The sequence below is a fragment of the Hylaeus volcanicus genome, chromosome 2, assembly GCF_026283585.1.
Source record: "Hylaeus volcanicus isolate JK05 chromosome 2, UHH_iyHylVolc1.0_haploid, whole genome shotgun sequence".
In the NCBI taxonomy this organism is placed as follows: Eukaryota; Metazoa; Arthropoda; class Insecta; order Hymenoptera; family Colletidae; genus Hylaeus; species Hylaeus volcanicus.
The window spans coordinates 22,397,084-22,424,408 of NC_071977.1; the positions used below are offsets into that span (position 1 = coordinate 22,397,084).

The following is a 27,325-nucleotide window of genomic DNA, read 5'->3' on the forward strand; positions in this document are numbered from 1 at the left end:
AACAAAAGGAATCGACAGGTTTTTCCTTTCGCCACACCTAATTTCCGACCGCGAAATGATCCATTTTGTTCGCCCCGTGGCCGATTGTTTAACCCCTTTTCGGCAGGTTTTCCATCGATTTTCCGCTGTTTCGTCCTCCTGGCCTTTTTTTTTCCGCGTCCTCCCGCGGCCCCTCCCCCTCTTTTCTCGTCCCTCGCCCCCGGAGGCGTTTCATGAGCCGCGATGAGAACATTTGTTTCCGTCGATGTTTCGCGGCAGCTTGTCGCTTTTGATTCTTTTTTGTTTCCCCCTTTTCGGATGGTTTTCACGCGTCGAGGACGCGACAAACGATGCGACAAGCAGCAACGAACGAGAAGGAACATCGTACGCTTGCTTACGCAATTAACTGGTCGAGCAAAACTCTCGTTTATCGTCGGTTTACCGCTACTCGTACGCGAGCATCGCCGATATTACGCAACCATCGTCCCCGATCGCAAGTGGTCGCGCGGACTAGATTTTCGTGTCGCGTTTTATTTTCTTTACTTTTGTTTTTATTCGTCGCGTGCGATAAATACGAGCCAATAATTCGCACGAGTAACGGGATTTTTTTCGACGTTACACAATCATGGTAATTCGCGTGAAAACTGATTTTCACTGGCCAATGGAAAAATACGAAATTGCGAAATCTCACCTCTCCGGTCGAGTAACGAGTTGCGCCGATTTCTTCATGTATCCACGTGATCCCGAGCGTCGTCACAATAAACATCTTTGCGATAGTTTTGACCAAAGTGACGCGCACTCGTATCAAATCACACATTTACTCGGCCGTGAAACTATCGCTGGATAGTTTCGACGAACAAGAACGTCTCGAGCGACAGAGATTACGACATTGCCTCCATCAGCGTTGCCACAGGTCACGAAATTTCTCGACGAAATTCCTTCCCCATCGTGGCCGTCCTCTTTCCGTTTCTTTCGTCAATTTTCTCGGCTTCCTTTAATAACGGCTGGTTCTTTTCACGGTTACGAACGTTGGAAAATGATTACTGGCCGGCGGGATGGATCCTTACGCCGGCATTTTACGACATCCTTCGGACCGAAACGGCCATGCGTGGCCGGCAAGATCTCCTTCGCCACCTTTTCCCGGTGTTTCACGTTGCGTTACAACGTAATTCACTACGATGCCCAAAGACTAGAGGGCTACGAATTCCTGGACATTTTCGACGCGTGCCGATTCCGGTCGCGACTCACGGTTGGAAAAATCCATGCGTGATCCTGCAGCTCCTCCTCCTCCTCCAACAGGAGGATTCCTTTTCCTTGGAGCACCCTCGTGTCTTGCGTCCATTTTAAACGTTACAAACCGTGTTTCGTAACGAAAGGCATGCCTTACGTGTGTCTTCGGCATCCTCGAGCTCCATGGGTGCCACCGATCGCAAAACACAAAAAATCCCAAAAGATTTGCATATCACCCTCCCGAGTGTCCACTCGAGTTCCGCCGACACAGTCCACCGCGAAGGGTCCTTCCACGTCCGATCAGCATGGCACTTTTTCACTTAAGCATCCCCACGGTGATCCCCCCGCGGGCGGGAGTTCGACGGGCGTGTGCACCCGTCGAACTTCCCGTGCCCGCGGAATTCTCAAAGGAGTCACGGCACGTCAACGATTCCATAGGAGCCGCAGCATCCCTCGAGCGATCCTCGCGTTCTCCATCGCCCCCCCACGGTCCGAGAAAAAAAAAAAGGGGCGCCACGACAGCGGGGGAACGCCTTGGCCGCACGTCCGTTATCGTTCTCCTCGAGGCGTAGGACTGGCGTTCGACGAGTACGAGGCACGTCGTCGACGGAATACGGGGGGCACAGGATGAAAAGTTTTACGCCAAGAACGCGACTCGTCGACTGATAAATCCGCATTTAGCGTGGCGGCCTCACGTACACGCCGGGCTCTCGCCGGCTCCGCCAAAGGCATGATTGGTCTGCGTGTCGGTGCCCCCACCACCCCCTCCGTCGCCCCCCAGGGGCGGACAGCCAAGGCAGAGCGCCGTCGCCGTCTTCCCCGAACGACGGGGGCGCCACCGCGCGGCACCGACGCCGACGCCGACGCCCGCCACCGATCGATAGTCACCGACCGTCGTTGACGACGAGGACAACGACGCCGGGCGACCACGACGCGACTAGACTTGATCACCGCCCGACACGGTTAGTCGTTCACCGTGCCCTGTCTCGAGCAGAGACCCGCAAAATTCTCAATCTAAATTGTTCAGTCGCCGCCTCGCTGGATCCTTGACACCGTGAATAATGAGAACTCCCGGAATATCCTGAATTAAATTCATTAGTCATACAAGTTGTAACGTTTCTTTTTTTCCTCGAGTCCTCGGCAGGTATAGGTACTATTCTTTGTTTTATCGTACCAGAGAGAAACCCCACAGTGAACTTGGACACGAGAGACGAACGACTGTGTAGTCACTACTCGTTAGATATAAGTTAGAATTTCGATCATGGAAGAAAATTTGTTTCATTCCAGAACTACGGATGAACTTCGAATGTCTCGGTATCTCGAATATGAATATAGTAAAAATTCCCCTGAATATTATTACAGAGTAACTAGAAATCTCGCGAGGGACACGTCCGTTGGTTCCACTTCTGGCATCGGCGAATCCGTTACGGTCAAACATACTCTCGTTTCTTCGTTACTATCGATTAAATACGGAATCGCAACGACGCAGTATCTGCCGTAAATACAAACAAGTCGCACAGGTCTCGATCGATATATATATACTTTTACGACCACGCCTTCGATAGTCGCTATCAATCCCGACTACCGCCGCGCGCCAAATGCAAGCACAGAACTGGTGGACGACCAGAGCCTTCTGTTTCCACTTATTCGTCCCTAGTCCCTGAGCCCTATCACCGAACTGATCTAATTTTGATAGGTATCTGCGTAGTTTCAGAAATGAAACGAGCTTTCAAACGAGGTGACAAACGACTACAGTTACGAACGATTGAATACGAATCCACAAAAGTAATTTCTACAATTGATTCGTCGTATTTATTTTTGCAACCCTCTCCAAATCCACGAATCCCTTTCAGATTTATTTTCTTCCACGCCTAAATTTTTTAATCCCTCCAAGAAAAGTCTTGAGTTCTATCGTTCGTATTTAACTCAGTTACATTTCATTTCGACCAGGATAAAAATTTCGGCCAATTCCTGGGCCCCAACTGCATCAGGAGCATCACGAGGACCTTTTGCGCTACGAGCACCGTTGCCACGATAAGGGTGGCTCTTTCTTTCTCGTACTCGTCAGCGTACGCATCGCGCGTAATGCGAACCGGATGGAAGGGTCGGGGGCCCAGGAAGAGAGTGAACGCGAGTGAGAGAGAAAAAAAAGGAACCCCGTGAGAGGAAGCGAGAGATCTAGGGAGAGGAAAAAAGGGACGGGAGAGAGGAAAAACAGATGTAGAGCAATGAGAGACCGCGCTCCGAAGGGAAAAAGAGCGAAAGAACCGTGGAATAAGGAGAGAGACCGCCGGATAAGAAAAGTCATCACGGTCAGTGCGCGCGCCGCGCCACACTCCACGCCATACCGTCATTCATTGATTGCATCGTGGCGTGCGGTCTGCCGTGGCGAACGTACGCTTTGCGACGCTAATGCGCACCGGATGAAAGAGGAGAAAGGGCGGAGAAACGCACGAACAAAGAAACGCACGGGCAACGGGGGAAAGTCCACGGGGGCGAAGAATCCGAGGGCTTTCCCTTTCTCTAACATTTTCTCTTACGCGAAACCAAGAACTCTGAAGGAACGTGCAACGAGATGTTTCCAGAGGCCACGAGTAGATCTTGGAGTCAAGGGAAATTCTTGTGGCACTGGTTTTTCGTTCAGGAGTGGATCTATGATGAAACTAGACCAGCATCAGGTTCAGATAAACTAACCACAATTTGATCATTAATAGGTATCCTACACCTATCTACCTACATTATGAGTCCATACTTTCACATATCAATCCTTCTATTCTTACGTATTTCTATAAAACCATGATCACGAGAGGAACACTCTAAACAGAATCTAAAAGTTCCAATAACGATTCTACAATCATGTAACGCAAATGCACAAACATGTGTCACTGCCTCGTACGAAGTTCAGATGGAAGTTGGCAGAGCAATTCCGTTGGCCGTTTCACTGGAAACGATATCGTCGATCGTCGGAATGGAAAAATGAATGCACGCGGAGGCGAGAGGAAAGAGCCCGAGATAAGTCATCACGGTCACCAGCCACAGCCACGTCACGGCACGCAGTCAGTCATTCATTGATTGTATCATAGAATAGTGAGCGTACGGCGAACAGTGTCGTAACACGGCGTACACGTAAACTCGCGTGGCGTCATGAACGGAAGAGAGTCGCGACGTGGGAGGGGAGGAAAAAAAGAGCACGGAATACCTTGCGTACACACCGGCGATTAAATATCGCGAATCATTTTGCACGCGATAGCGAGCACCGATAAGTGCGTGGGAAGAGGCGATTATCGCGTCTCCGAGTGCAAACGAGAAAGCATACGCGATCGATTTTTACTCAACTGCAATCTCTAATTTTTTCTGTAGGTTTACAATTGCGAATAATTTTTGTTTAGCGAAGTTGCTTCTGAATTCATAGGCTGTAGGGAGCAATCATAAATAGTTTTAATAATTTACCCTTCTTTGCAATAGTAAAAATTGACAAAGTAACGCTTCAATTATGTGGGCATATGGTTGGAACGAAAATGAGAAAGTAAAGGAAATGAGTTGAAAGAACATGAGAAAAAATTCTGAAGAAAAGCAGAAGAATTAAATGTGAAACAGAAAGATAATTTTTTAAATGTGTAATATGAGGAAACAATGCGCGTTTTTCCTCGTTGATACATAAATCGCTTATTTAATATTTCTCGTTAAATTAGGCTCGCGTGGTTTTCGAATAGGATCGACTCCGTCGGACATAACGAGCCTAACAATACGTTGATCGAGCGGTCACCGTTCAAGAGTCAGATGTGGATACAGAGAACGAGAGAGGAGGAGAGAAGTAGGTCTAATTAAGAGACGTAAGTTTATTAAACTCCGGGCTTAAAATAGCGGGCGACACACTGCCCAGGAATGTAAGGACAGTCCGGTTTTATTGTCGGTCGGGGCTTTAAGATTAATTCGCGCCAGACTTTTCTAACGCTGCCGTTTGAAAACATTCGCGTCGAATCGAAAAACACCCTTACGCTTAACAATAACGATCATCCCATGGACAACAAAATACAACGAGGAAATTCATTGTGGAAAATATAGTCAGGATGAACCTGAATATTTCATCAACTGTGTATCCTCGCCGCCTGGATACCGTGTATTTTAATTGTTTAAAACGTAGGAAGTAGTTGCTACATTATTTCCTTTTTCCTGCTTGGCTTTACGAATATACAGAGTGAGGTAGCTAAACTGTTACAGAGAGATAATGCCTAAACTATCATGGATGATATAAAAAAAAAAAAGAAAAAAAAAATCTTACAGGAAAGAGTTAGAAGGTTCGAGGAGGAAGCCTATCTTATATGACTATTGCTTTTTTTTTGCTCCAGATGCTGAGGCTGTACAAATTTGAGTACGTTGCCTGGTCTGCCATTGAAAATTGGAACGGGTCGATGGATCGATCCCGCAAAATTTTCTGACCCGCGTAGCGGTCGTCAGCACCCGTGGAAAAAAAAGGGGGAGAAGCGTAAGACCGATCGATTACCAGTCGTGTCTGAATTTAGGTTAACCGAAGGATCACGAGACACGCCGGCGGAGAGAAGACGCGAGAAGCTGTCCGCGATAAAAACGGCTTGGCCTGAACTTCGAATGGATATTCGAACCTTTTCTATTATTCAAACGGGCGTACGCGAGTAAATGATATTTCTGTGAACGGGGTCACAAATCGTCGATAAGTCCCCAGGAATTTAAATATATAATTGTCACCATCGAGATCCTAAATCGCGATGGCTGTATAATTAATCTTAAAACCATCGCAGCTCTGTTTTGGGTAAATATACGCCACTCTGAATATTTCAGTGGACTCTATTGTCATTTGTACTCTGGCATCGATCATAGATGCTATATTCAAGACCAGAGAATTTTAGACAACTTATATTTGGAATTTTTACCATTGATGGTTTCTCCTTCTAGTTGAACGCGCAAGCTTAGGAATTCGAACGCTAAATCAACCATCCCGTAAATATTAAAAAATAACGCGAACTTACTAAATGAATAACACACTGGGGTATAGCGGACCCCACGCAGACTTTACGGGATCGCTATTTTAATTCCCGAAGTATACCGAGGCCATAATCTCGACACCGTAAACATTTTCCCTTCTGGACTCGAACATCGCTGTTTATGAAAGATCTGAACGCGAGGAAATAGGCTAGGGTCTCCTAGACCGTGGCATTCTAGGATCAACGCCATCTTCGCGTTTGCCCGCCTTATCGCCGGGACCCGACTCACCGAAAAATTGGATATCACCCAATTATTTCGTAAACTCCGCCACGTAATCGTGGGGAAGCGAGCGTACGTAGGTGGGAAACGTCGGTTTTCCAGCATTTAGCCAGGGAGCAACGATGAAGAGGGGAGAGGAGAGAGAGAGAGAGAGAGGTATCAACGCAGAAACGGCGACCACGAGGGTCAGGATTAAATATAACCGTGGCTCGAGCTATTTATAAAGATTAACTTGTTGGCGAGATAACGAAGGAGGAGATGGAGACAACGGCGCTAAATTGTCGCAACAATTGCGCGGGAACTGGCGCATTCCAGGGACGAAATTTCTCGTGCCGCTTCGAGCTTTGACCTCGATCTTCGTCTGCTCTTTCGTCACTTGCTGCCGTTCAATCCGGGGGGAAAGCTTTAAAAATACATGAAATGACGTACCACGGGGGTGATCGATTTAACCGGCTACGCATACGACATGGTCGAAAATGACGTAATTAACTCCCTGCGACGAAATAACTTGACCGATCGTCTCCATCCCGATCATATAAAGATAATTTAAAAATTAACCATTAACCAATTAAAGATAAACCATTTAAAGAAAAAATCTAAATTCAATTGTAGGGATAGTGTTAATAAAAATAACCATGTTGCAAGAAGGAACAACTCCTCAAAAGAACCTATGCATATTAGTGAAACATGCTACTGTATCTTTAAACAAAGGGGAGAATTGTTTCAATAAGGGGAGAATCATTAAACCTATCACGTTATATGACTCTTTTCAAACTTTCATGAACAGTATTATTCGATCTAGAACCACGTGAAATATTAATACGTAACGAACCACGTTAGGAAGAACCTTAAGAAGATGTTACGTACACAGTGAAATCGACAAGGAATAATTAACTTCGACCAATTAAACTGGAACGACACATTCGAAGTTTGCACCGAGCAACTCGAAGAAACGCGCCGCTATCGCCACTCGACAGGAAAAATGTCACCTGATACATAGAAATACCAGATTACACATACACTCCTGGAAACATTTATTGCACCATTGGAATATTCAACGTGTTATCACTTTTATGTCACCTTACGCTAGTATTGGGAAAAATACGATTACTTAATTGCCGAGTAAAACTACCTGGTACCACTACTACCTAGAACATCGACCGACTTGCCGATCCTACGGTTACGAGAACCGTAGTTAAATGGATCTGCGAGCCGCGATAAATACTTCCACCGCTGTACCTAGCAAGACAAACCCGAGAAAAAAATGTCATAGCATAGCGTTGCCACATCCTCGGTAACCGAGCAGACCTTGCGACAACGGATTTTCCTCGGCGATGTCGGAACGCTCAGCACGGGCGTCTGGAATTTTATTTACACTACGCACCCACATACGGAATGCATACACACCAGCGACACACAGACGACACGTGCCTAAAAAGGAGGCAAAGGAATGCCAAGCTCGTCCATTGAGAAGCTAGTTTCCACATTTACACGCGGTGCCTAATCGGACGACCGGCTCCGAAAAAAATAAAAGGAAGAACAAAAGGCGGCCAGCGTGCGAGAAATGAGCGCGTGTTCGTCGCGAGAGGGGACGCGAGGTAAGAACGAGAGAGAAGGACAGGGGGAAAAAAAGGTAGAAAAGCAAGGGTGACGAAGAGAAAGGTGTTACGACACCATCCTTGGTCGTTATCTCATCCCCCCTCTCTAAAGACACCTGATAACACACCAGCTGTACTCCTATGTACGCCGTACTTTCACGTTGCATTCACGACTCCCGTCCATTCTCTCCGTTCGGATTTGATTAATGGGACCATCGAGCGCCGCTTTGAATAAACCTTGCGTTATCGATGCCGCGTTATCGCCGCGATTCCCTGCTCCTCCTTTTCTCCTGGCGGATTATGGGCCACGAATGAATTACACGCGTTTCGGAGCAATTTCTAATGCGACACATTTTTTCGCGTGATAAATTGAACGCAACAAATTTTTCTGTTCTATTTTCTGGCGTGATCTATCAATTGATCGCATGAGTTTTGTACTTTTGTAGGTAATCCGTTGAAATGCTATCGAGCCGATTTTACTCCTCGAGGGTTATGGACTGTCGTGCTCGTCCCTCTGGCTGGCGATTTTGTTTCTCTAGCATGCCCGAGTCGCGTACGTGAGCGCAAGGTTCACTGCGAGCTCTCGAAAGTCACGTATACGGTAATAATTACGCGATCGCGTATCGGTAACCGGACGCTCGGATGATGAAACCGCGTAATGCAACTAAAGAACGATCGAAAGTCGAGCGCGGAGCGACGCCGAACGCGTAAACTTCCGGTTTCGTTTGCGAGAGGACTTCCCTGGTGAGTTTGCCAATATTTAAATCATCTTCTACGGAGTGACGGAGTTAGGCACTCTAATCACCGATTGATTAGAATTTCTAGACCAAGCCCTTTTTTCCTGAATTCCATTTTAAAGACTGTAGTCTATTTTACACAAGTCTGGAGTTTGCATTACCTTATTAAAAGTAAATTTGATTAAGAAGGAGTAATTTTATTAAATCGCGCCACTTTCGCGCGCCATAGATTGAAATAACCGTTATCCCGAAATAATTACGCGATAAACGAAACTATTTCTTAGGAGTACCCTAAACCGTCCATCGTTATCTTCCGGTATATCGAGGTCTGTCATCGCGGCAAAAGATCATTTAACTATCGGAGGACTCGTTAGAGGAGTCCCCTTAAAGCCGAAGCGCTAAGCTACCGGCGTGGCGTTTAAACGGTTTTCGAGGATCGTTAGCTCGAGGCAGATAGAAACTGAAGATTCCTGAGGTGAAAGGGATCGAGGTTAGAAGCGATACGGAAACGAATGTCGCGCACTGCCTCTCTCGACATCCAGGACTCGACGTTTTCTGTGAGAGATAAAGGTTGGATGTATACACCTTTGATCCGTGTCCCTTTGAGGGGTGACTGAATGGTCGGAGGTGGGGTGGCACTTTAGTTTCACAGTGGTTGTCCCAGTGCCCTTGCGTGCGGTCGAAAAATTAGCTAGATTGTTTTTTTTCTTCCCTCTCCTCTCTCTATCTCTCTCTCTCTCTCTCTCTCTCTGGCTGACGTTTCCCCCGTGTACAGTGGCCAAAAGCGAAACGAAGGGCTGTCGGAGTGGTTTTCATCGAACGTTGGGCCAAGGCCGGGGTTGCCAGAGGAAGAGGAGATGGAAGAGAAGGAGTGAAACGGCGGGAGGTGGAGAAGGGCGCGTTTACATCGAGCTTTTCCGTTTCCGAGGTATCCATCGATCCCTCCGCGAACGAGTTTTGTAACCCAATCAAAACTTTCCCCAGTTCCGTAATAAAGTCCCTCAAAGGGTTATCTCGATATTTCCTGATCGGCTAAGGCGGTTCGCGCTTATCCGCGACTGGATAACCCGAGGATCGCGAACAAAGGCTCTCCTTGAACGCGGATTATCGGAATATATACAGAAGTAGACTTTACGGTGGCTGCAATCAAAACACCTCGAGAGACAGAGGACAAGGCGTGTCGCGAGATGTTTTGTTCAGAGGCAGGCGACATTTTATTTTGAATAGTAGATGACGTGTTCGTCGATTATTTATTCAAATTATTCGGAGAAGCTTGATCGATGAAACGAACCAGAAAAAATTGTTTATCGTTTATTTATTGTAGGAAACTTTGATCTAGACGAGAATTTTGTTCATCTCTGACCTGAACGCGACGAAGGCGCTCGAAGAAAATCTCGTCCTCGGAGCAGTTCTCCATCTACGTACAGCGATAGATGGATTCTGCTTTTAAGGCAAAATCTGCCGGTCGTTACCAATAGCTCGAAACAATACCATCGGCAGAGAGACGGTCTCTGGGAACGATAAGTGGCAAAGAAACCCGCATCGCGGTCGTCATCGACGATGTCGCGTTCTTCCTGGACGGTTGATCCACGTGATGGAACGCGGAAGCGTTAGGCTAGAACGACCGGCGTCGTTACTCGTCGTGTCACCGTTGATTTTACCTCCCACCGCGTCTCTACGGTTTCCGCAAAAACAGCTGGATCGCGCCTAACGATCGTTTCCGTGGAAAAAACGTAATTTGAAGTTACAAAGTTAGAGGAATAAAGTTCCAAGTCAGAGGAAATTGAAGAAAATTTGTTGAAAGTGGATGGAATAGTGGATGAGAGCCTTAAAAATAACAGGGAGTTGGCCCTGCGTTCGAACAGATAGTATTGTTCTCTAATCCTAAGCGCCCTCGTTAAGTAGGTGCGCGGGGATTGAGTGAACCTCCACTGGAATACATTACGTGGCGCTGCTTGATGCAGATTGGCCACTTTTTGATCGAATTAAAAGGATAAGTGATAAGGGATAATTTAGATTTTTTAATTGGATAGGGTAAGAGAAGCTCGTTAACGTGCTCCAATTTAATCAGAATCTACTTCGAAATAATTTGGTATCCAAGAAAAAAAATTCAATCTATCGATATTTCAAATCACCAGAAACTTCCCGAACGAAATGAGACAAACACAATGATATCTACTCCGCAACTCTCGGAACGCAGAAATTCCGTCTTCCCTCCAACTGGAGCGTCTTCCGAAAAGTTCGCGAACCGCTTCCAAACTGTGTCGTGAGTCGAATCGCAGGCTTAAACCGCGGGCCAGCGCGCGCGTCATCTCGTAATCCGCTCCGATCGATAAATCCAACAAGGGGTGGCGGGCGACTTTTTACGGGCGTTTTTCCCGACCCCGTGCCCACGGATCGATCCACAGGGGGCGCGAGGGGTGTCGTTTATCAAATTCGTGGAGGGGGACGAGCGCGTTCGTCGCGAGTGGGGGGGGGGGGGGGGGAGGAAAGCGTTTTTAATTAGCCGCGAGCGTTGAAAAGCGACGACGAGGCCAGCGTAAGCGGGAAACGGAACCGTGTGGAAAAGAAGGGAAAAGTTCGACTCGTTATCCGTCCGCGATATAACGCGCTGTGGGCAGTGGGGGGTGGTAGCGGATGGAGAAAGGAAATCGATATGGAAGAAGAGCGAGAAAGGTCGAAGATGAAAGTAAAGAGAGGGAGGGAAGAGCGGAGAGAAGAGAAGCGGGACTCGCGCTCGTTTCTCCTTACTCGTTAGTCACAGCCTCGTCTTTATGAATGGGTTCGTTCGTGGCTTACGAGGAATCGTACTATCTCTACTACCGCCACTTTCTCGCTCTCTTTCCCTTTCTCCAACGAGGGTGTCAGACAGCGTCCTTCTCCGGAGGGGGTTACCGCGAACCCTTACACAGTGCCGGCGACAATGGAAGGCGGCCGCGAATCGATCGTATTACCTCGCAAACCGCCGCCGCGCGTCCGGCGTCGTCGTCGACGTCGTCGTCGTAGTCTGTTTGCGAAGGTCGTAACGGTTACGAAACAGGAAAACCAGGGGCGCGTTACGTCGAGAATAAAATTTGCAACCCACCATCGCGACAATCTGAGATACGGTGATCCTTTTCGCGAATTTTCACGCGTAAAGGGGTTCGCGAGGGATGTTCCATTGGATAGGGGATCGTTTAGGTAGGTAACGGACGATGGAAAGTTTGATGCAACTGTAACCCTTTCGAAACGTTGAGAATAAGGATTTTGGAGTCAAAGAGTCTCAAAGGAAGAACATTAGACAGAACAGTGATACCTTCAGCTGAGCGGAACAACCTTGTAATGCATAGCCTTCGAATTGACCTCTCTCTACCAACTAATAAAAATTCTACCTCAAGTACGCGACTGTCTTCCAACAGTTCGAATCCTCCTCTCTTCTTACAGAATTCAGACACTTTCTCGCGCGATCGAGGAGCCGCAATATCGTGCGACGGGCGCGCAACCCCCGGCAGGGCGCGGCCGATCCTCGATCGCGCTTCCTCCGCGAGGAGACGCGAAGGAAGCGTAAACGAGATGCGGGGGAGGATCGAAGGCCGTCGGAGGAGGTGGCCAATGGGTGGCGGCATCAGGGTGCGGAGAAACGCTGATGCAGGGGATGCTTTTATCATTCGTATCGCGGGCCTATTTTGGTGCCCGAAGCCTTTGGCTCTTAGGAGGTCTACGATCGTCGAGCCGAGGGAGACAGAGTTACGTTTCGGAGCGTACACGAAAGAGAATAAGAAATCGAGGGAGGGAAAGGGCGAGGTGAGGCGACGGAAGAGGAGACGAAGCCGCGGGTTGCGAGAGGAGACGAGGGAGGTCCGGATGGTATTCGAGGAATGTCATGTAATAATCGGGCCGCCATTCGAGCGTCCGTTCCGACGACAGGAGGCGCCACCGCTCGGTTCGTCTCGCCTTGGTCGTCGCGACCAACAGGGGGTGAACCGATAGGCTTGTCCTACGGAACAAGGGCCAAGAGGATAACGAACTTTCGGGGTGAATTGGGTCGGAGGCTTAGCGGATTTTTAAACTTTTGCTCGATTAAAGGAGCTAGAATCAACAAAACTGTTATTTTTTTATTGAAGAAGGGGAGGGTTGAAGTTAACCAGGAGTAGGTTGCAACAGCGACTGTGGTTTTCGAATTTCTAAAGAGGTGACAAATGTCTAAGGTAAATGTGTTTTATCAATGAGACTTCCCCTTCACTTGTTCATTGCAAACAAAATTTTAACATCCTAAGATAATCCTATAAATGTATTCGTTACAAATTTGTTCTATCATGGCAGGGCGTTGATTTCATGTTCTGCTCCAAACGAGAACACGCGTTACGGTGATTACTACTTTTACGTACTTGTAACTCTAAAGTAACGAGAAGAACATTCGAGTACAGACTGCCCTTTCATCCCTCGTACATCCATTTCCCTGTCGGGAAGATTAGGAAACTTAGCCGCGCAGAATGAGTTTACGATGCAAGGCAAGCAACTAACTAAGGGTTAAACATTCCTCTTTAAACAATAAAATACATTACTACCTATGCTATACTGTACTTTCTGTTCGTCTAAAACATTTTCCAAGTAAGAATCCAACTAATGATATCTTTAGAAATTACTTAAAAAAAGCTACCAGAACTCGTGCCCCTCCCGTGACCTTTGACTACGGTCACCCGGTTCGGAGGGAAAAATCATCCCTGGGCGCTTGGACTAGAGACAGGTCGCACCGAGTGGAGGGACGACGTATCGTTCTGGATATCCGGTCTTGGGGATTCGATTCACGGGAACCTCGGAGAATGTGCTCTCGGAGCCTCGAATGCGAATTTAATAAAGAGAATAAATCACTTTAATGTAACGCGCTGGCACGTCACTACGGAACGAAGGGGTGATGGTAGAGCTAAGGGGGTAGAGAAATTCAACGACGGGGGGAGGTCGAGCTAGATAGATAGATCGAAAGAGAGGGAGAACAGGCGAAAAAAACCGGTATTTTTGCGTCGAGCACGGAGGGGTGCATTTCGTTGCGATTATAAAAGCTGGGCAACCCCCGGTGTGTCTAGACGACGTGGCCTCCTATCAAAAACAGACCACCGTACTGAAAAGGCTGAAAGGGCAAGGAACTCCTCACAATGCCAAGAAATTAAAGTTTCTCTGTATATCCACCTATACTCGTCCTATGCCTCTTCCTCTCCCCGCTTTCACGTCATTCTTCCCCCTCGTCCCTGTTCTTTATACGTCGCCTATCCTCCTCGACCGATGTCGACGTCGTACGAGAGAGAGAGGAGGGAAAAAATGGGAGAGTAAGAAAAAAAAAAATAAATAAAGAGATCACTTTGCCGATAAACGCAAACAGAATAGGGAGCAACGTACGCGTCAGTTAAAGAGACTGCTCTCTTTCTTCGCGGCAAATGTTTCGCAAGGACTCGCAGAATTCGTAACCTGTTGGAGTTCGATCGATCGCGGCGCGTCTGCGTCGATCATTTCCGTCGCCCTTTTGGAGATCGCGCGAAATGCGTCGCGCGGCTCGCCAATCGTGGAAGGGATGAACTACTTCGGTAGATTCAACTATTCAAACCGTTCACACGTTGAATCGATATTTGGACAAATTGTAATTATAACTGCAGTTCAATGGGGAAGCTTGGTATTTTATAGCATTTCTATTACCAGCGACACTAAATTGACGGCTAATGTGATCTCATAAATGGCCAACGTCCCGATTGTGGTCTTTGTAAGCTCAACATTCAAACAATGACTACCGCTTGTAAAGCAAACTGACTCCACCATTCTAATCAATTACATATACTCCAAGTGCTACAAATTCGCGAGCTTAACATTCAATGACTACCATCTGCAAAGCAAACTTACTTCGACTTTCGAACGCATACGTTTCGAGTGCAACAAATTTGCAAGCTTAACATTCCAACAATGACTACTTCCTGCGAAATAAACTCGAGTCGACGTTTCGATAATTACACGTATTTTCAGGACGAATTCGATCACCCGATTGAGTCTACGCGAACTTAGGGGGTTAAATTTAGCCGGCCTAGAATTACGAGGCGGCTCGTAAATACGACGATATTGTCACGCGAATCAAAAGAAGGATTCATTGATACCCGAGAAACGTACGGCCCCGGCTAGCTGTCACAGCCAGTCACCGAATAATTTGCATAATCGCGGCTGATTACTACCGTTTACCGCGGGCTCCCATAGCTGTCCCGCCATATGTTGAACTTTGAAAAAATTCAACGAACGTTTCTCACCCACTCGAGACGATTCGTGGTACAGCTATGAGAATGACTCAAAGTCGCTGATTGCAGGTATATAGAAATAAATCACCTGCAATCCAGACTTCTCCGTTCCGCGAATAGTCTCTTCCAGGTAAGGTGATTCGATCGACGTTGCTCGAAATGAATGATCGAGTCACTAAAGTCATATTAAAAAACAAAAAAAAGAAAAAAAAAAGAAAAAAGTAATAATTCATCGGGTGGTGAGTCTAGATCGGAAGTATGAATCAAGAAGTAGCGTGTCACGTGCTGCTTTTGCACGTCATCAAATAGGATATGCGAGCTGTGAATTGTAAAAGACCACTCACGTAAAAGGAATCTATTTTGTTTCATAAATTGCATTAATTCGGTAACATTCCTCAAGAGTTGAAACCTAAAATAGATAATAGCGAGAAGTTATCATCCTTTAATTTGCATATACACAAGCTTGTCACGACTAGAACATGAAGTTGTTAACGTAAGCGACCTCGAGTCGCACGATAAGAAATCGAGTAAATTCTGCACGCTAATCGTTGAAACTACACAGTGCGACAATTTCGAGATACATCGCGATCTAGATCGGTTGCCTCGTGAATCGAAGGGCACAGACCCGAATGTTTTTCTATCTGGTAGCGCTGGGAAATATAAGTGAGCCGTGCTGATAAACGACCTCTGGAATGTTAGATAAAACCGACTAGGGCCAACGAGTTAGTTAGCAGCAACAGTTGGCGAGGGAATTCATGTGTAACAGAACAAGAAAGCGAAAGGTAAATACCCTAGATAGGTATGATTTCGATTTTATCGTATATGAAAAATCGTGCTAAGAAAAAACAAAATGGGTATAATTTAAGTAGTAACTTATCTTAATGTAAAGTATAGTGAAATAAAAGTAACAAATAAAAACGTACTTGCCAAGACTTGAAGGTTTGAAATGAAATATGATATAAATATAGTTGTCACCTCCTAGTCGCTACACGAGTTACGACGTAAAACCTATCGGCGACCAAGAGTCGCCTCTCGAGTGCAAAGGGTTAATAACCCGGTTTCGTTTTGTACGCGACAGATGGCAGTAGCAAATAGATGGAAGTCGAAAGATCACTAACCCCGATAGGCGAATAACCGCGCATTAACTCTTTGTTTACTTGTACCCAGCGGAATACTTTCGTTGTGCCCGATTTAATTAATTTTACACATCCGTGGGGTTTGTATACACGCTATCGAGCCGTGTCTACAAAAAAAAATGGAACAACGAATAAAACAAACCATGTTTTTCGTTACGCATTAAATTGATATTTCGAAACTGTTCGTTTAAAAAATAGTCTCACTTCGTGAGACTATTTTCTCAGAAAATGTACATGCCCGCGAACAAAGAACTCGCGTTTAATCCCACGAATCGCGACTATTAAACGTTAAGTTGATTCAAGTATTCCTCCGTCGTTGTATCGGGGAAGGTCAAAATAAATCTTGTTGTGCGTCGGTTAAGCGATATATACATGGCTCGTTAAACCTCATACTATATCGTCGGACATAGGTTAAGAACAGAGGTCGGAATATAATCGTTCCAGAACGATTGGGAATCGTACAGCATTCCGATCGTAACGGAAAGTTCGCGGAAAGCATCGAAACGAGTATAGAAACTGTACATGAGGACGGAAAACAAGAGCGTGTCTTTTCTTCTGTTTTCTACCTTTTTTCAGCCACGGTCGAGGTAAACACAGCGCGGCATGTTTTGTGGCGCCCCCTAACCGATAAAACGCCATCGAGGCGATCTCGTGTCTTTGGCTCGCGCATGTGAGAATCACGGCGTGACATACGGTTCGCAGTCAAACTGGCAACGTGACACCCGTTTAAAGTTGTCGGAAATTATGCTGTCATGCATGGTAATAATCCTGATAAGCCTACCTAACCTCAAAAGCTCGCGAGATAGAAAAATGTACTTAAACGAGCGTGAGTTTATGACCACGCCACCGCCACGCACGCCAGACACTGGCATGCTTCGATGGTGGGGCCACCGTGCCGAGCGACCGACCCCTTCCGCGCACATTTACAACCATCAAAAATGTATTTCGGTGTCAGTACTCACCCTCATCTGAGTCGTCCAGGTCTTCTTTTTCGATGTAGGATGTATCTGAAACCCACAAACACCACGGGTTAGCTGAAAATCCCTCGTGTTTTCGGGCAGCCTCGTTCGATCCACAGGCACTCACTCACCCGCCATGTTGTAACAAACTGCAGCGCGCCCTCGTGGCCACGCGATTAACTTCCTCAATCGAGATATATCGTTTCTTTAACACCGTATTCGCGGATATATCGATATTGCGCCAATTCTGATTCTCGTTTCAACGGTTTCTGAAATTTTGAAAGTGAAATATAGAGACGATTAACGCGCGAATAAAACGTTAGTATTCCCGAGACGCCTGTTAAAGTCTGCATAAATTCGTAAGTGAATTATTTTTACGCTTACTACGACGTAGAAATGTTAATACCGAAGAGATTTGATTCAAAATTACAGATTCCATATAATGTGACAGATTTTAATTTTATTTGACATAGGTCTGAATTAGTTTTAAATAATTGCAAATTACGCTAATTAAACTATAGAAAGGAAGCGCATACGAATAATTTCTAGACTATTATAAAGCAACAAATCGTTTTTAGGCTATTAATACAAAAAAATATAGAAGTTGTGACTTATATATTTAATACATAAATTAGTATCTTACGAAATAGGGCAGGTTGTCGTGAATGAAAGTCAACAGAGTTCGTAAAAAAGTTTTGCAAAGTTATACATACGATAACATTTCATGTCTTCACAAAAAAATAATATGAGCTCATATATATTTATATGATATTTTTCAATATATACTACAAGATATCAATATATTACAGTTTTCTAAAGTAAAACTTACTTTGTAATAATAATGCAGACTTTCATAATTTAAGAGAGAAGAACTTTAAGTTTGTGGACAAAATAGTTTCTACATATTTGTGAACCAGTCACAAACATTAAATTGGAAATGTACAACATACATTGGGGGCAATTTCATTGTAAATTGCAAACATTGTTTCTTTCAGTATCTACAGTGTAAAAATAATATTCAAATTTTATTTGACTAATTTACTTTAGATATTTAAATAAATGCAAATTGTATGTAGGTAAAATCTAGGGAAAGTAGTTTGCACAGCCGATAGAGATAAGATGATATTCTTCGGTGCTTTGAATTTATAGCATAATAATTTGTTTATTACATTTATATAGTTAAAAGCAACATTCAAAATAATACAGGTCGATTTATAGTCCTTCTCTTCATTTAAAATACTGTATTGTAAGAAAAGAAATGCACAGAATATTAGTATAGTCATATCCAATACGTGACGCATACGGCGTGTTGCAACAGTGGTTATCTCGTTACAGTTCCTGAGAATTGTATAATGTGAGAAAGGTAGTGGAAGAGTATTAAGAAGTGTTGGTATGCTTATGTGGTGTCATGTAAGATCGAGAGCTACTTCTTCGATTGTAGCCCTACACATCGGACACTCTACCAGCTGATTTGAACACGTTTCGCAAAATCCTCTGAAAGAGTATTCATTTTTATGTTTCATATCAAATATGTGTTTAACTAACAAGATAACTGATCCTCGTTAAACGTAATAAACAAAGCTTATTGATACACGCATCACATTTATCCACACACATTGAATATGTAATCACTTATATCATATTTTCAATGGTTTCAAACTTCACTTCCATATCCTCTTATCAACACTAGTTATTGATATTTAATTAACACTTTAAATTATAACAGGAACACACACCTTACGTAAATATGGACATACTATACTTCAAATTCAGAATAAATAAAGAGGATCAGGTCAAGTAACTATATATATATACAGTATATATACAGTATATGTATATATATATTACCTGTGATTGCATGGCATTAATCTTACTGAAGCTCTTTGGTCGAAACACAACGTACACGAATCTTCTCTAACGCTAAGTTTTCTCAATTGATCCAAGTATATGTGTCTAGGAAGCACAATCTTGTCCTCAGGCTTCAAAGAAGCATAATCATTGAATTTTTGAAATTCGCGATCGGTAGGGGGATATTTGAATGGTACATTGCCAAAATTAAAAAGACATTGCTGGAATGACATGAAACTAGCTGCTGCAAAAAATCCAGACCTACAACATTTATAATATAAATTGATTATTTCCGTCGCCATTTTGATCGCATTATATTAATATAGACAAGCAAAAATACATAACCTCACTGTTTTGAAAACTTGGACACATGGTTTGAGTGGTACACCATTTATAGAAAATATTATCTCTAATTTGTTCAAATCTAATAAACAACCTAAAATGTCACCAGCTCTCCAACATGGTCTTTCATAACATTGCTCACTCTTTGCATTATACCAAATCAATCTACGACAACCATCATAGGCCAAAGAAAATTCATCATCACCTATACCATACCCTTCCTAAAATATTAAAATAGAATAAATTAAACTGTTGCTTTTGTACATTTTAGTCGTATACATCAAGTAAAATATATAAAATTTTACATGATTTAAGAATGTGCTATCTTTCGTGGCCCATCCAATTTGCATCACTCCTGTACTTATTACAAGTGTTTCATAGTACCAAATGCCTGAATCTACTTGAAATGTGCATCGTACGCTCTCAAACGTATGTGCATCATTTCGCGCCTAAGATTTAAATAAGAATAATAGCGATGAATTATACAATATACGTATCTTGTAATAAAGCACATAAACAGAACAAACTTACTTCTAAACCATTGGGTGATATTTTCAGGTACTCGCTATCTCTTGTGTTCAACATAACATTTATACCGCTCATATCAACTGTATCGTGAGAATACTTTCTACCTTCCATTAAAACTGAAATAATAAAGACGTTTATTTAATTTTGACCTTATACTATTTAGATCTTTTATTGTCACGTATATTGAACATTTATAACACTCACATAAGTTATCTAGACACCACTGTGCACAGAAACTCACTTGGCGCCGTACATAATGAAATTCTGTTGTCCATTTCTCCAGTTCTAATAATGGATTTGATTTCTCCACCATTAAACGTTTCGTGATAGTTATTTTATTTTCACCTAGCAATATATTCAAAGTATTGTAGCTTACAATGTATTAATATTATTGTCTAAGATGTTTGTACAGTTTAGTATGATTAATACTCACTTGTTTGTGCAAACTTTTCTAAAGCTATTAGTGAAAATAATACGACATAAGGCTCAACATTTTCTCTCTGAAATCATGTATAAATTTAGAATTAAAGTGAATTCTTAAATGATAATCTTTTCCTCATGATTATGGCAACATAATAAACATACAAGATTTGAGATGAGATAATTTAAAGTTGCATCAGATAATATTGCAATGCTAGTAGGACCAGCTAATTTTTCTGCTATCCAACCCAATACTACACAGATATTACGTTGCTGAGTTGCACTGGTTTGTACATTTCCAAGTTTTTGTGATAATTGAAACATATGTGATAGTAGTAGAACAGAAACCTAAAAAATTAAGATGATTATATGAATGCTGTTATATGCATTTTATAAAGTATTAAAATGTATTTTTACCTTTGAAGGCAATGGACAATCATCTAATAAAAGTGTAATAACTGAAGGACCCAATGGGTTATGCATAGGAATAACATTAACCATTGAACTGACTACTTGTATCCACCCATCTTCTTTATCAGCAATTGCATGTAATTTTAACATTACAGGTGGTGGTCCTTGCTCACTAGAAATAAGTATATGAACATTTTATAATAATAGTTAAATTTTAAACGTAAGGTACTAAATTCAATAATGGCACATGTACAAATTTGTACAAGAAAAGGTTTACAATTTGCAACACTCACTTATCAACGAGAGAGCCAAGAATTCCTAGTGTCTCTAGTACCAACTTATCAATGTTAAATGAAGTTGGAAATTTGAAAGGCGTAGCAGTCATATCACTGGATGAAACTGTACCTATACTTGATTCTGATAACACAGTATTTTGAGCATATGCACGATTATGTCTACTATATGCCTCATGTTCTTCTGGAGTATCTTTACCCAGACAATTGCCCATTCCCACAATTTTATGACAATACTTTCAAAGGCTTTGTATCATATATATTTTCTAAATGATATTGACACAATTGACATGTGTATTATTAAATATTGCATTTAATGGGATCAAAAGTAATTTATATTTAAGAAGAACAATATTATTGTATATGTTATTTTACATATGTATGTGCAACTAGAAGCATTGGAGTCTAATATACATAGTAAGCTTGGATGCAGTATGCACTAAAGCTATGTCACAAACAGACATGCTTCTTTAACATATTTAATTAAAATTTATATTCACATTCTTGTTTTCCTTTTCATTCCTTTCAAATACATAGATAAATGCAATTTCACCAAAAATATACAAGAATTAAAAATCAGCTTACAGTTAAGACTATATATTTGTTGTGATAGTCAATCTGTAAACGGAAAAAGATTAATAACAATCTTTTAAACAATTTATTTGGTCATGTACGTGAATATTACATACTTGCTTGAAAGCTGCTATTTGGTTATGTTTTTATAAAAGCTGAACCCTATTATTTTGTTCTTTATCAACTTTTTTAGATTATGTATTTGATGCGGTAATTTCGAAAATCGTATCCATGTTACTTTTATTGTAAATAAAATATAATTTCAAATGTGATTACACGTTTTGAATCGTATCTTTTAGGTTATGGTCGTGATATTCTTTAAAACAGTAATCTCAGCATAACAGGATACGCGCACTATACTAACTTTTACGTACCCTGATTAAACTTAAATCATACATAAGATAAACATTTGTGCGTCAGCATACGTTTTGGTTTTAGCATTCGTTTAATTAACATTATAAATGTTAAATTATGTAATTGGAAAATCACTTCATTGCTTCGCAAATATTCTCACAGATTTTCGTATGTGCATAAATTTGTATGACACGAGCATCGTACAGATGTTATAAAGGTCTAACTAATAAAGGTTTAGTAGAATGATAAACGTACTTCAGAAACAAATAAATTGCAGAAGTACCATAGAAAATACTGATAAGAATATACATACAAAATAAAATAAATTTTGTAAGTTATATTTTACATAAATATTACTAGGACTTTTGTTTCAGGAATAAGGAAATATTTACATATTTTCAATGATATCATGTTTTTCGTATTCTGTATTTATGTATTGTTATGCATATCAGTATATAACAAATATAAAAGAAAATCGCGTAGCATCATTGTAGAAATACCCCTGAAATTCACGAAGTGCATCATTTTATATTGACATGTAATAGCGATGAACAAACTTCTGATTTGTAACTATTTTTATACATATGTCATTTATTAGATTCGTACTTATAAGTAATATAATATAATCATCATCGTAATATAATCATGAATGTTATACAAAGTTAATTTGAAGTATGACCGCTATATCGAATGGTAATTTGCGTTGAAATGACAATATATGGCTGATTCTAAAAAAAAAAATATAAAAATTACTTTATTAAGATTTTTTTCGTAAATTTAATAGTACATGAGTTACTTGCCTGGAATGTTATAGTGGTCTCCAACCGTTTTGAGTTTAAAAGGGGGTGAGGAAGTTAAAAAGTAAAATTCAAAATTGAGGGAACGATTTTTATTCATATTTAAAAAAGCAAACACTTCGTAATATATCAATTTACATTTTTTATTGCTGAAAATATACTTGTCAATCGAAAATTATATATTTAATTGTTACGTACTAAAAATATTTATTCATCACAGTCATATGTATTTAAAATTAATCTTAGTAAATTAGTTAAATTCATTTTAAGAAACATAAATGGCTCCTCTACCAAACTAATATAATTTATGAGTCTTTTTATAATTCACTTTTCTTTGCGGGTTTTCAACTTCATTGTTACTTGTCTGTTTCCCCCATAGATTTAGGGCGAAAATGTATGAACGGGTTTGTTTTAGGGGATTACATTTTTTAGTGGGATTTTTGGGTTAGGGCCTAACTACACACAGATGCACACACATTTCTGTTCGTAATTGATAAACAAAATTTTAAATAAAATTTAGGGGTTTTTTAACTTGCTTCAAGAGCAATCGTTCTGTACTGGTTGGCAACACTGGAGAAAAGTTAAACACATAACCTTACTTTTGCATGCGATTGTACGATACTTCATTTTACTCCTCGAAACACATACAATTATATGATGCATGGTCGTAGATAAACGCTTACCCTTCTGGAACACAATGTTTGGGAATGACAGCCAAAAATGTAAATTTGAAAAAGTTTTATCAAAACATCGTATCACTCAGTCTAGTATGTTATGTGCTGTCAGTATTGCCATATTGCCACCTTCTAAAACCAAAAAATAATTTAAAATTATGCTCTAATCCCATTGTTATGAAAATGAAATGCGAGGGAATGATATATTTTGTGATTTTTTCGTTTATCGTTTTTGGACTATATACACATATTTGTATAGCCAGTACTATTATGACAATTTGTAAGAAACTTTTCGAATTGTCAGTTGGGACACAATGAAGGAATGATTTTTAGGGTATTTCCTTGAACATATATTTTTTTATTTATTCAAAAAAGATAAACCTATTTCATAATTTGTTATGCTTGGTGATGTAGTTTCATAACAAAATCTAACTAAACGACAAAAATCAGCTGGACAAAAATTTCTATCTTTTTTGAGAATCAGCCATATATCGAAAGAGTCGAAATCGCAAGCCAGTCGCGGTCCGTCTGGTACTTTCAAGACGAATTTCTTAACATACATCAAAGACGGATATTTGGCCGTTTTCGAATATTCGAAAATTAATACGCTATTAAGTTGTCTGTTGCCTGTGAATTTGAAACCGCAGGTCAAATTAATAAACACTTTGATACAAATCATTGAATGGCCCTTTTTATAAACCGTGCGATGCGATCACATGGGGAAGGCAGGATAATGTCAACGATCAATAGTATTACGAAAATGAATTGGTGATTCGTACATTGAAAATTTTGTGCACAACATGGTGTCTGGGGACCACGAGAGATTGCTGCCCGAGCCGGAGAATTACGTGAAATGTTTTTATGATCTGTTTAAAAGCATCGCCGAGGCACAGAGGTGCGAAACGCGTATAACCTCCTTCAAGCTTTGTTTACTTGATGCTTTTGGCGGTGACTTCATCTGTCACATATCAAACTGCATAGTTATGATAAAAAATTCAATAACATATTTTTATTGTTACACAATATGTTGATTAAAATCACGAAACCATTGGAATACGCGATAAATGTCTCAAGTTTTCAAAGTAACCTAAAATAGTTTGTTTATTAAAGTTGCCCTCTGATTGTCAGTTTGACAGTTCTCCTGTAAATAAGAGACCGACTTTACGAACATGTTACGTTTAATATTTACAGTTATTTGTGTTTAATTAACGTAGAAATCTGTTAAAACGTAGTATTAAGGCACTAATATTATGTTTTGTAATTGTAAAAAAATTTGTTCCTGTCATAATGTTTATTTTTGTAAACGTGAATATGTTGAACATTTTTAAAAATTTGTAAACTTAACAGTTTTTATTATATTATGGAAATTAAAAATATTAGAGTATATGTTTCCATTTTTAGAAATAAAGAAGAGTGGAGAAAATGTAAAAAAAATAAATCTATAAGGAAGAGGGACAGGAAAAAGGTATTATTTATTGTCCATACTTTTGTATAGTCTTTGTAATATGATTCAACTAATATCTTCAATGCTTATAGATTGATTTAAACGGGGACTTGAATTTTAATAATCCACCAGAAATAGAATTATCTTGCAATGCCTCTGCATTTGCTGTATTTGCTAGTGTTAGAAATGCTATTTTGGAAAGGTATGCTAAGACAACAACCGAAGTTTATAGAGCATCGAACTGCAATTCTCCACCACCGGAGCTTAGTGAAACTATTGATACGGAAAGTGATGATGAAGATAGGATATCAACTATACAGAGCTTACCAAAGGTAATAAGAAAAAGTGTTTATTATATATAATACGAATTGTGTTTAAATCCAAATGTTTTCAGATTGTAGGTATTGGTTTAAGAAGTGTGTTCACATTAATGCGGGAAAGTAGAACAATTGAACCTCTTTTATGTACAAAAGCACTATCGGCTTTACTGGATGTATTACAAGGACAACTTCCTGAAGGCCTCAAATCTGAACCTGATGATGTTATTGGTAAGGTATATAAAATCATTATTTTGAGTATGTTCTCTATCTTTCGCATTTTTCTTTTTCTTGTAGATCCCCTTTTTGATCTGCTATTGGATCTTGCAACTTCACATGGCCCTGAATCAGCAGCAGCCAACGATGGTAGTCACTTGACTGCTGTTGCCTGTGCCTGTTTATTGAGCCTTGTGGTTGTTAGAGGTGACACTGGTCGTTTGTTGGCAGCAACAGCTGCTTTACTTATGTGTCCCAGAGCATTAGCAGTTCAAAATATCCAAGTAAGTATTCTTCATAGCTCGTGATAATGTATTTCATCTTTCTGTTACTTGAAATTTCAATTTGTACAACATAGATGCCATGTGTGTTGACATCTTTACAAAGAAGCGTACAAGCAGTTTTACTAGGAAAACTTGCGCGACCAGACTGGATTACATATGGAGTTCCTAAATGTTCTAAGATTTATACTTCTACGCTTAAGTTACCAAATGAAATAAATAATATAATACTGAATGGAAGAAGTTTTGTGAGCGATGGAAAGTACCTATACCTACACACAAGTAGAGGATTATTGAAGATTGGTAGTGGTCATGGTGGAACTATATGGGGTCATATGTACATTCAGAAGGCAGACTTTTACCCAACAGAAACGGGTTGGCTTGGATACGCAAATGTTAGTTAACGGCTGTTTTTGAGTACCCAAACCTAAAAAAATGGTTTTCTAATATTAAATTTTTTACTTTTTAGAATACATTATATTTTAAATGTACACCCAGAAAACAGAGTGAATTACTAATTATTGATGCTGAAACTCTTGTAGTCACGGGAATTGCTGTATTAGAAGGTCGCGATTGGTCATCTTCTGTTATGTTTTCTGATGGTGAATGTTTAGGAATGATAACAGCTGGAAAAGACGTCAGTAATTAATATTATTAATTAATTAACATTTTTAATATTTCCGTAACTGATATAAATTTTTACTTATTTTCCCCAGGATGGTTTTGTAGTTAGAACAATAAACACATTAAGTAATCCAGTGACAGTCGCATCAGAGTTGCCATTAAAACTAGCCAGAAAATGCGTAGATGTTTTCGGATATGCTGCTTTCGATGAAGAACAAGTTGTTCACGCATTAAATCCGGGCTGTGATGATGAAATTGCAACCGTTACAGCAGGAAAAGAATTTGCTGTATTAAAAACAGTATCTGGAAAAGTAAATAGCAAACTCTTAAATTTGTTTAAAATTTTATCAATATGTCAAATACACGTTATGTTATATTTTGAAGGTACTATATAGTGGAAAAGGAACCTCTCTTGGGATGAAAAGTAACACAAGGCCTAATAGATGGGTAGAATTGACCATTGGAAAAGGCCCAAGACTTGTCAATTTTGCTGCCGGTCATGACGGTCAACATGTCGTTATGATCCTGGAAGATGGTTCAGTTTTGTTTGCTGGAACAGCCAGACGCGGAGAAGATGGCGATAGTAGTAAGTATATTACGGGTTTATAACATAAAAAGTTGTCAGAAATATTCTTAATAATAATGCTTAATTTTCATTAGACAAAGTTCGGCGACAACCTAAGCCAGTTAAACCAAAAAAGATAGCAAAAGTAGATGGTCAGTTTATTGTGGATGCTGCCTGTAATAATGGCTCGACAGCTTTAGTCACAAAAGAAGGATCCTTGTTAATGTTTGGCAAAGATACTTTGCACAGTGATCCAGTTTCTGGAATAGTTACCGATCTCAAAGATGTCTGTTGTGTTCACGTTTCGTTAGGAAAAGCTCACGCCGCCGTATTGACTAACAAAGGTCATTTATATACATTTGGTATCAACAACAAAGGACAGTGCGGTAGAGATTTCACAACAGTTCATACTATTAATAAAGATACCACAGTGGTTGCTATGGAAATGGGTACAGCAGAAGATGAACTCTTAGTAACAGAAGAAGGTATTTAGACCCGGGATAGCTT

General features: G+C 41.1%; 3 protein-coding genes across 7 annotated transcripts in view; 1 reads left to right on the forward strand and 2 right to left on the reverse strand.

Moving 5' to 3' along the window:
* LOC128884672 (serine/threonine-protein phosphatase 4 regulatory subunit 1-like) overlaps positions 1 to 17,284 on the reverse strand; it is a 163,869-nt gene extending 146,585 nt beyond the window's left edge. For 2 of the 3 annotated variants that reach the window (XM_054138185.1, XM_054138190.1), the window contains exons 1-2: positions 17,263 to 17,284; positions 17,135 to 17,179 (exon numbers count right to left, since the gene is read on the reverse strand). In XM_054138185.1, coding sequence (XP_053994160.1) covers positions 17,135 to 17,179; positions 17,263 to 17,269 — 52 coding nt within the window. In that variant the 5' untranslated portion in view covers positions 17,270 to 17,284. Of the gene's footprint in view, positions 1 to 670; positions 1,696 to 17,134; positions 17,180 to 17,262 lie in introns of those variants that run through there. The other variant, XM_054138186.1, reaches the window with a different exon arrangement.
* Positions 17,285 to 17,846: 562 nt separating this feature from the next.
* On the reverse strand, positions 17,847 to 23,498 carry LOC128885023 (RING finger and SPRY domain-containing protein 1-like). The gene is made up of 11 exons (XM_054138762.1): positions 21,663 to 23,498; positions 20,974 to 21,591; positions 20,687 to 20,852; positions 20,435 to 20,617; positions 20,283 to 20,349; positions 20,054 to 20,194; positions 19,853 to 19,965; positions 19,627 to 19,770; positions 19,325 to 19,542; positions 18,980 to 19,240; positions 17,847 to 18,625 (listed from the first exon to the last, which is right to left on the reverse strand). The coding sequence occupies exons 2-11, from the start codon at positions 21,186 to 21,188 to the stop codon at positions 18,538 to 18,540; spliced, it is 1,596 nt and encodes a 531-aa protein (XP_053994737.1). The 5' UTR covers positions 21,189 to 21,591; positions 21,663 to 23,498; the 3' UTR covers positions 17,847 to 18,537.
* A 161-nt stretch (positions 23,499 to 23,659) lies between these two features.
* The window catches only part of LOC128885019 (E3 ubiquitin-protein ligase MYCBP2), a 279,219-nt gene continuing 275,553 nt past the window's right edge, over positions 23,660 to 27,325 (forward strand). For 2 of the 3 annotated variants that reach the window (XM_054138756.1, XM_054138754.1), the window contains exons 1-10: positions 23,660 to 24,266; positions 24,773 to 24,836; positions 24,908 to 25,147; positions 25,210 to 25,363; positions 25,430 to 25,632; positions 25,707 to 26,024; positions 26,099 to 26,266; positions 26,346 to 26,564; positions 26,638 to 26,839; positions 26,914 to 27,303. In XM_054138756.1, coding sequence (XP_053994731.1) covers positions 24,172 to 24,266; positions 24,773 to 24,836; positions 24,908 to 25,147; positions 25,210 to 25,363; positions 25,430 to 25,632; positions 25,707 to 26,024; positions 26,099 to 26,266; positions 26,346 to 26,564; positions 26,638 to 26,839; positions 26,914 to 27,303 — 2,053 coding nt within the window. In that variant the 5' untranslated portion in view covers positions 23,660 to 24,171. The remainder of the gene's footprint in view (positions 24,267 to 24,772; positions 24,837 to 24,907; positions 25,148 to 25,209; positions 25,364 to 25,429; positions 25,633 to 25,706; positions 26,025 to 26,098; positions 26,267 to 26,345; positions 26,565 to 26,637; positions 26,840 to 26,913; positions 27,304 to 27,325) is intronic. The other variant, XM_054138755.1, reaches the window with a different exon arrangement.

Coding starts and splice junctions, on each gene's coding strand:
- LOC128885023 (XM_054138762.1), bottom strand. CDS start 21,188: ATGGGCAATTGTCTGGGTAAAGATACTCCAGAAGAACATGAGGCATAT. Junction 19,771..19,852: donor TATCACCCAATGGTTTAGAA/GTAAGTTTGTTC, acceptor TTTAAATCTTAG/GCGCGAAATGATGCACATAC. Junction 19,543..19,626: donor ATAGCACATTCTTAAATCAT/GTAAAATTTTAT, acceptor TTAATATTTTAG/GAAGGGTATGGTATAGGTGA.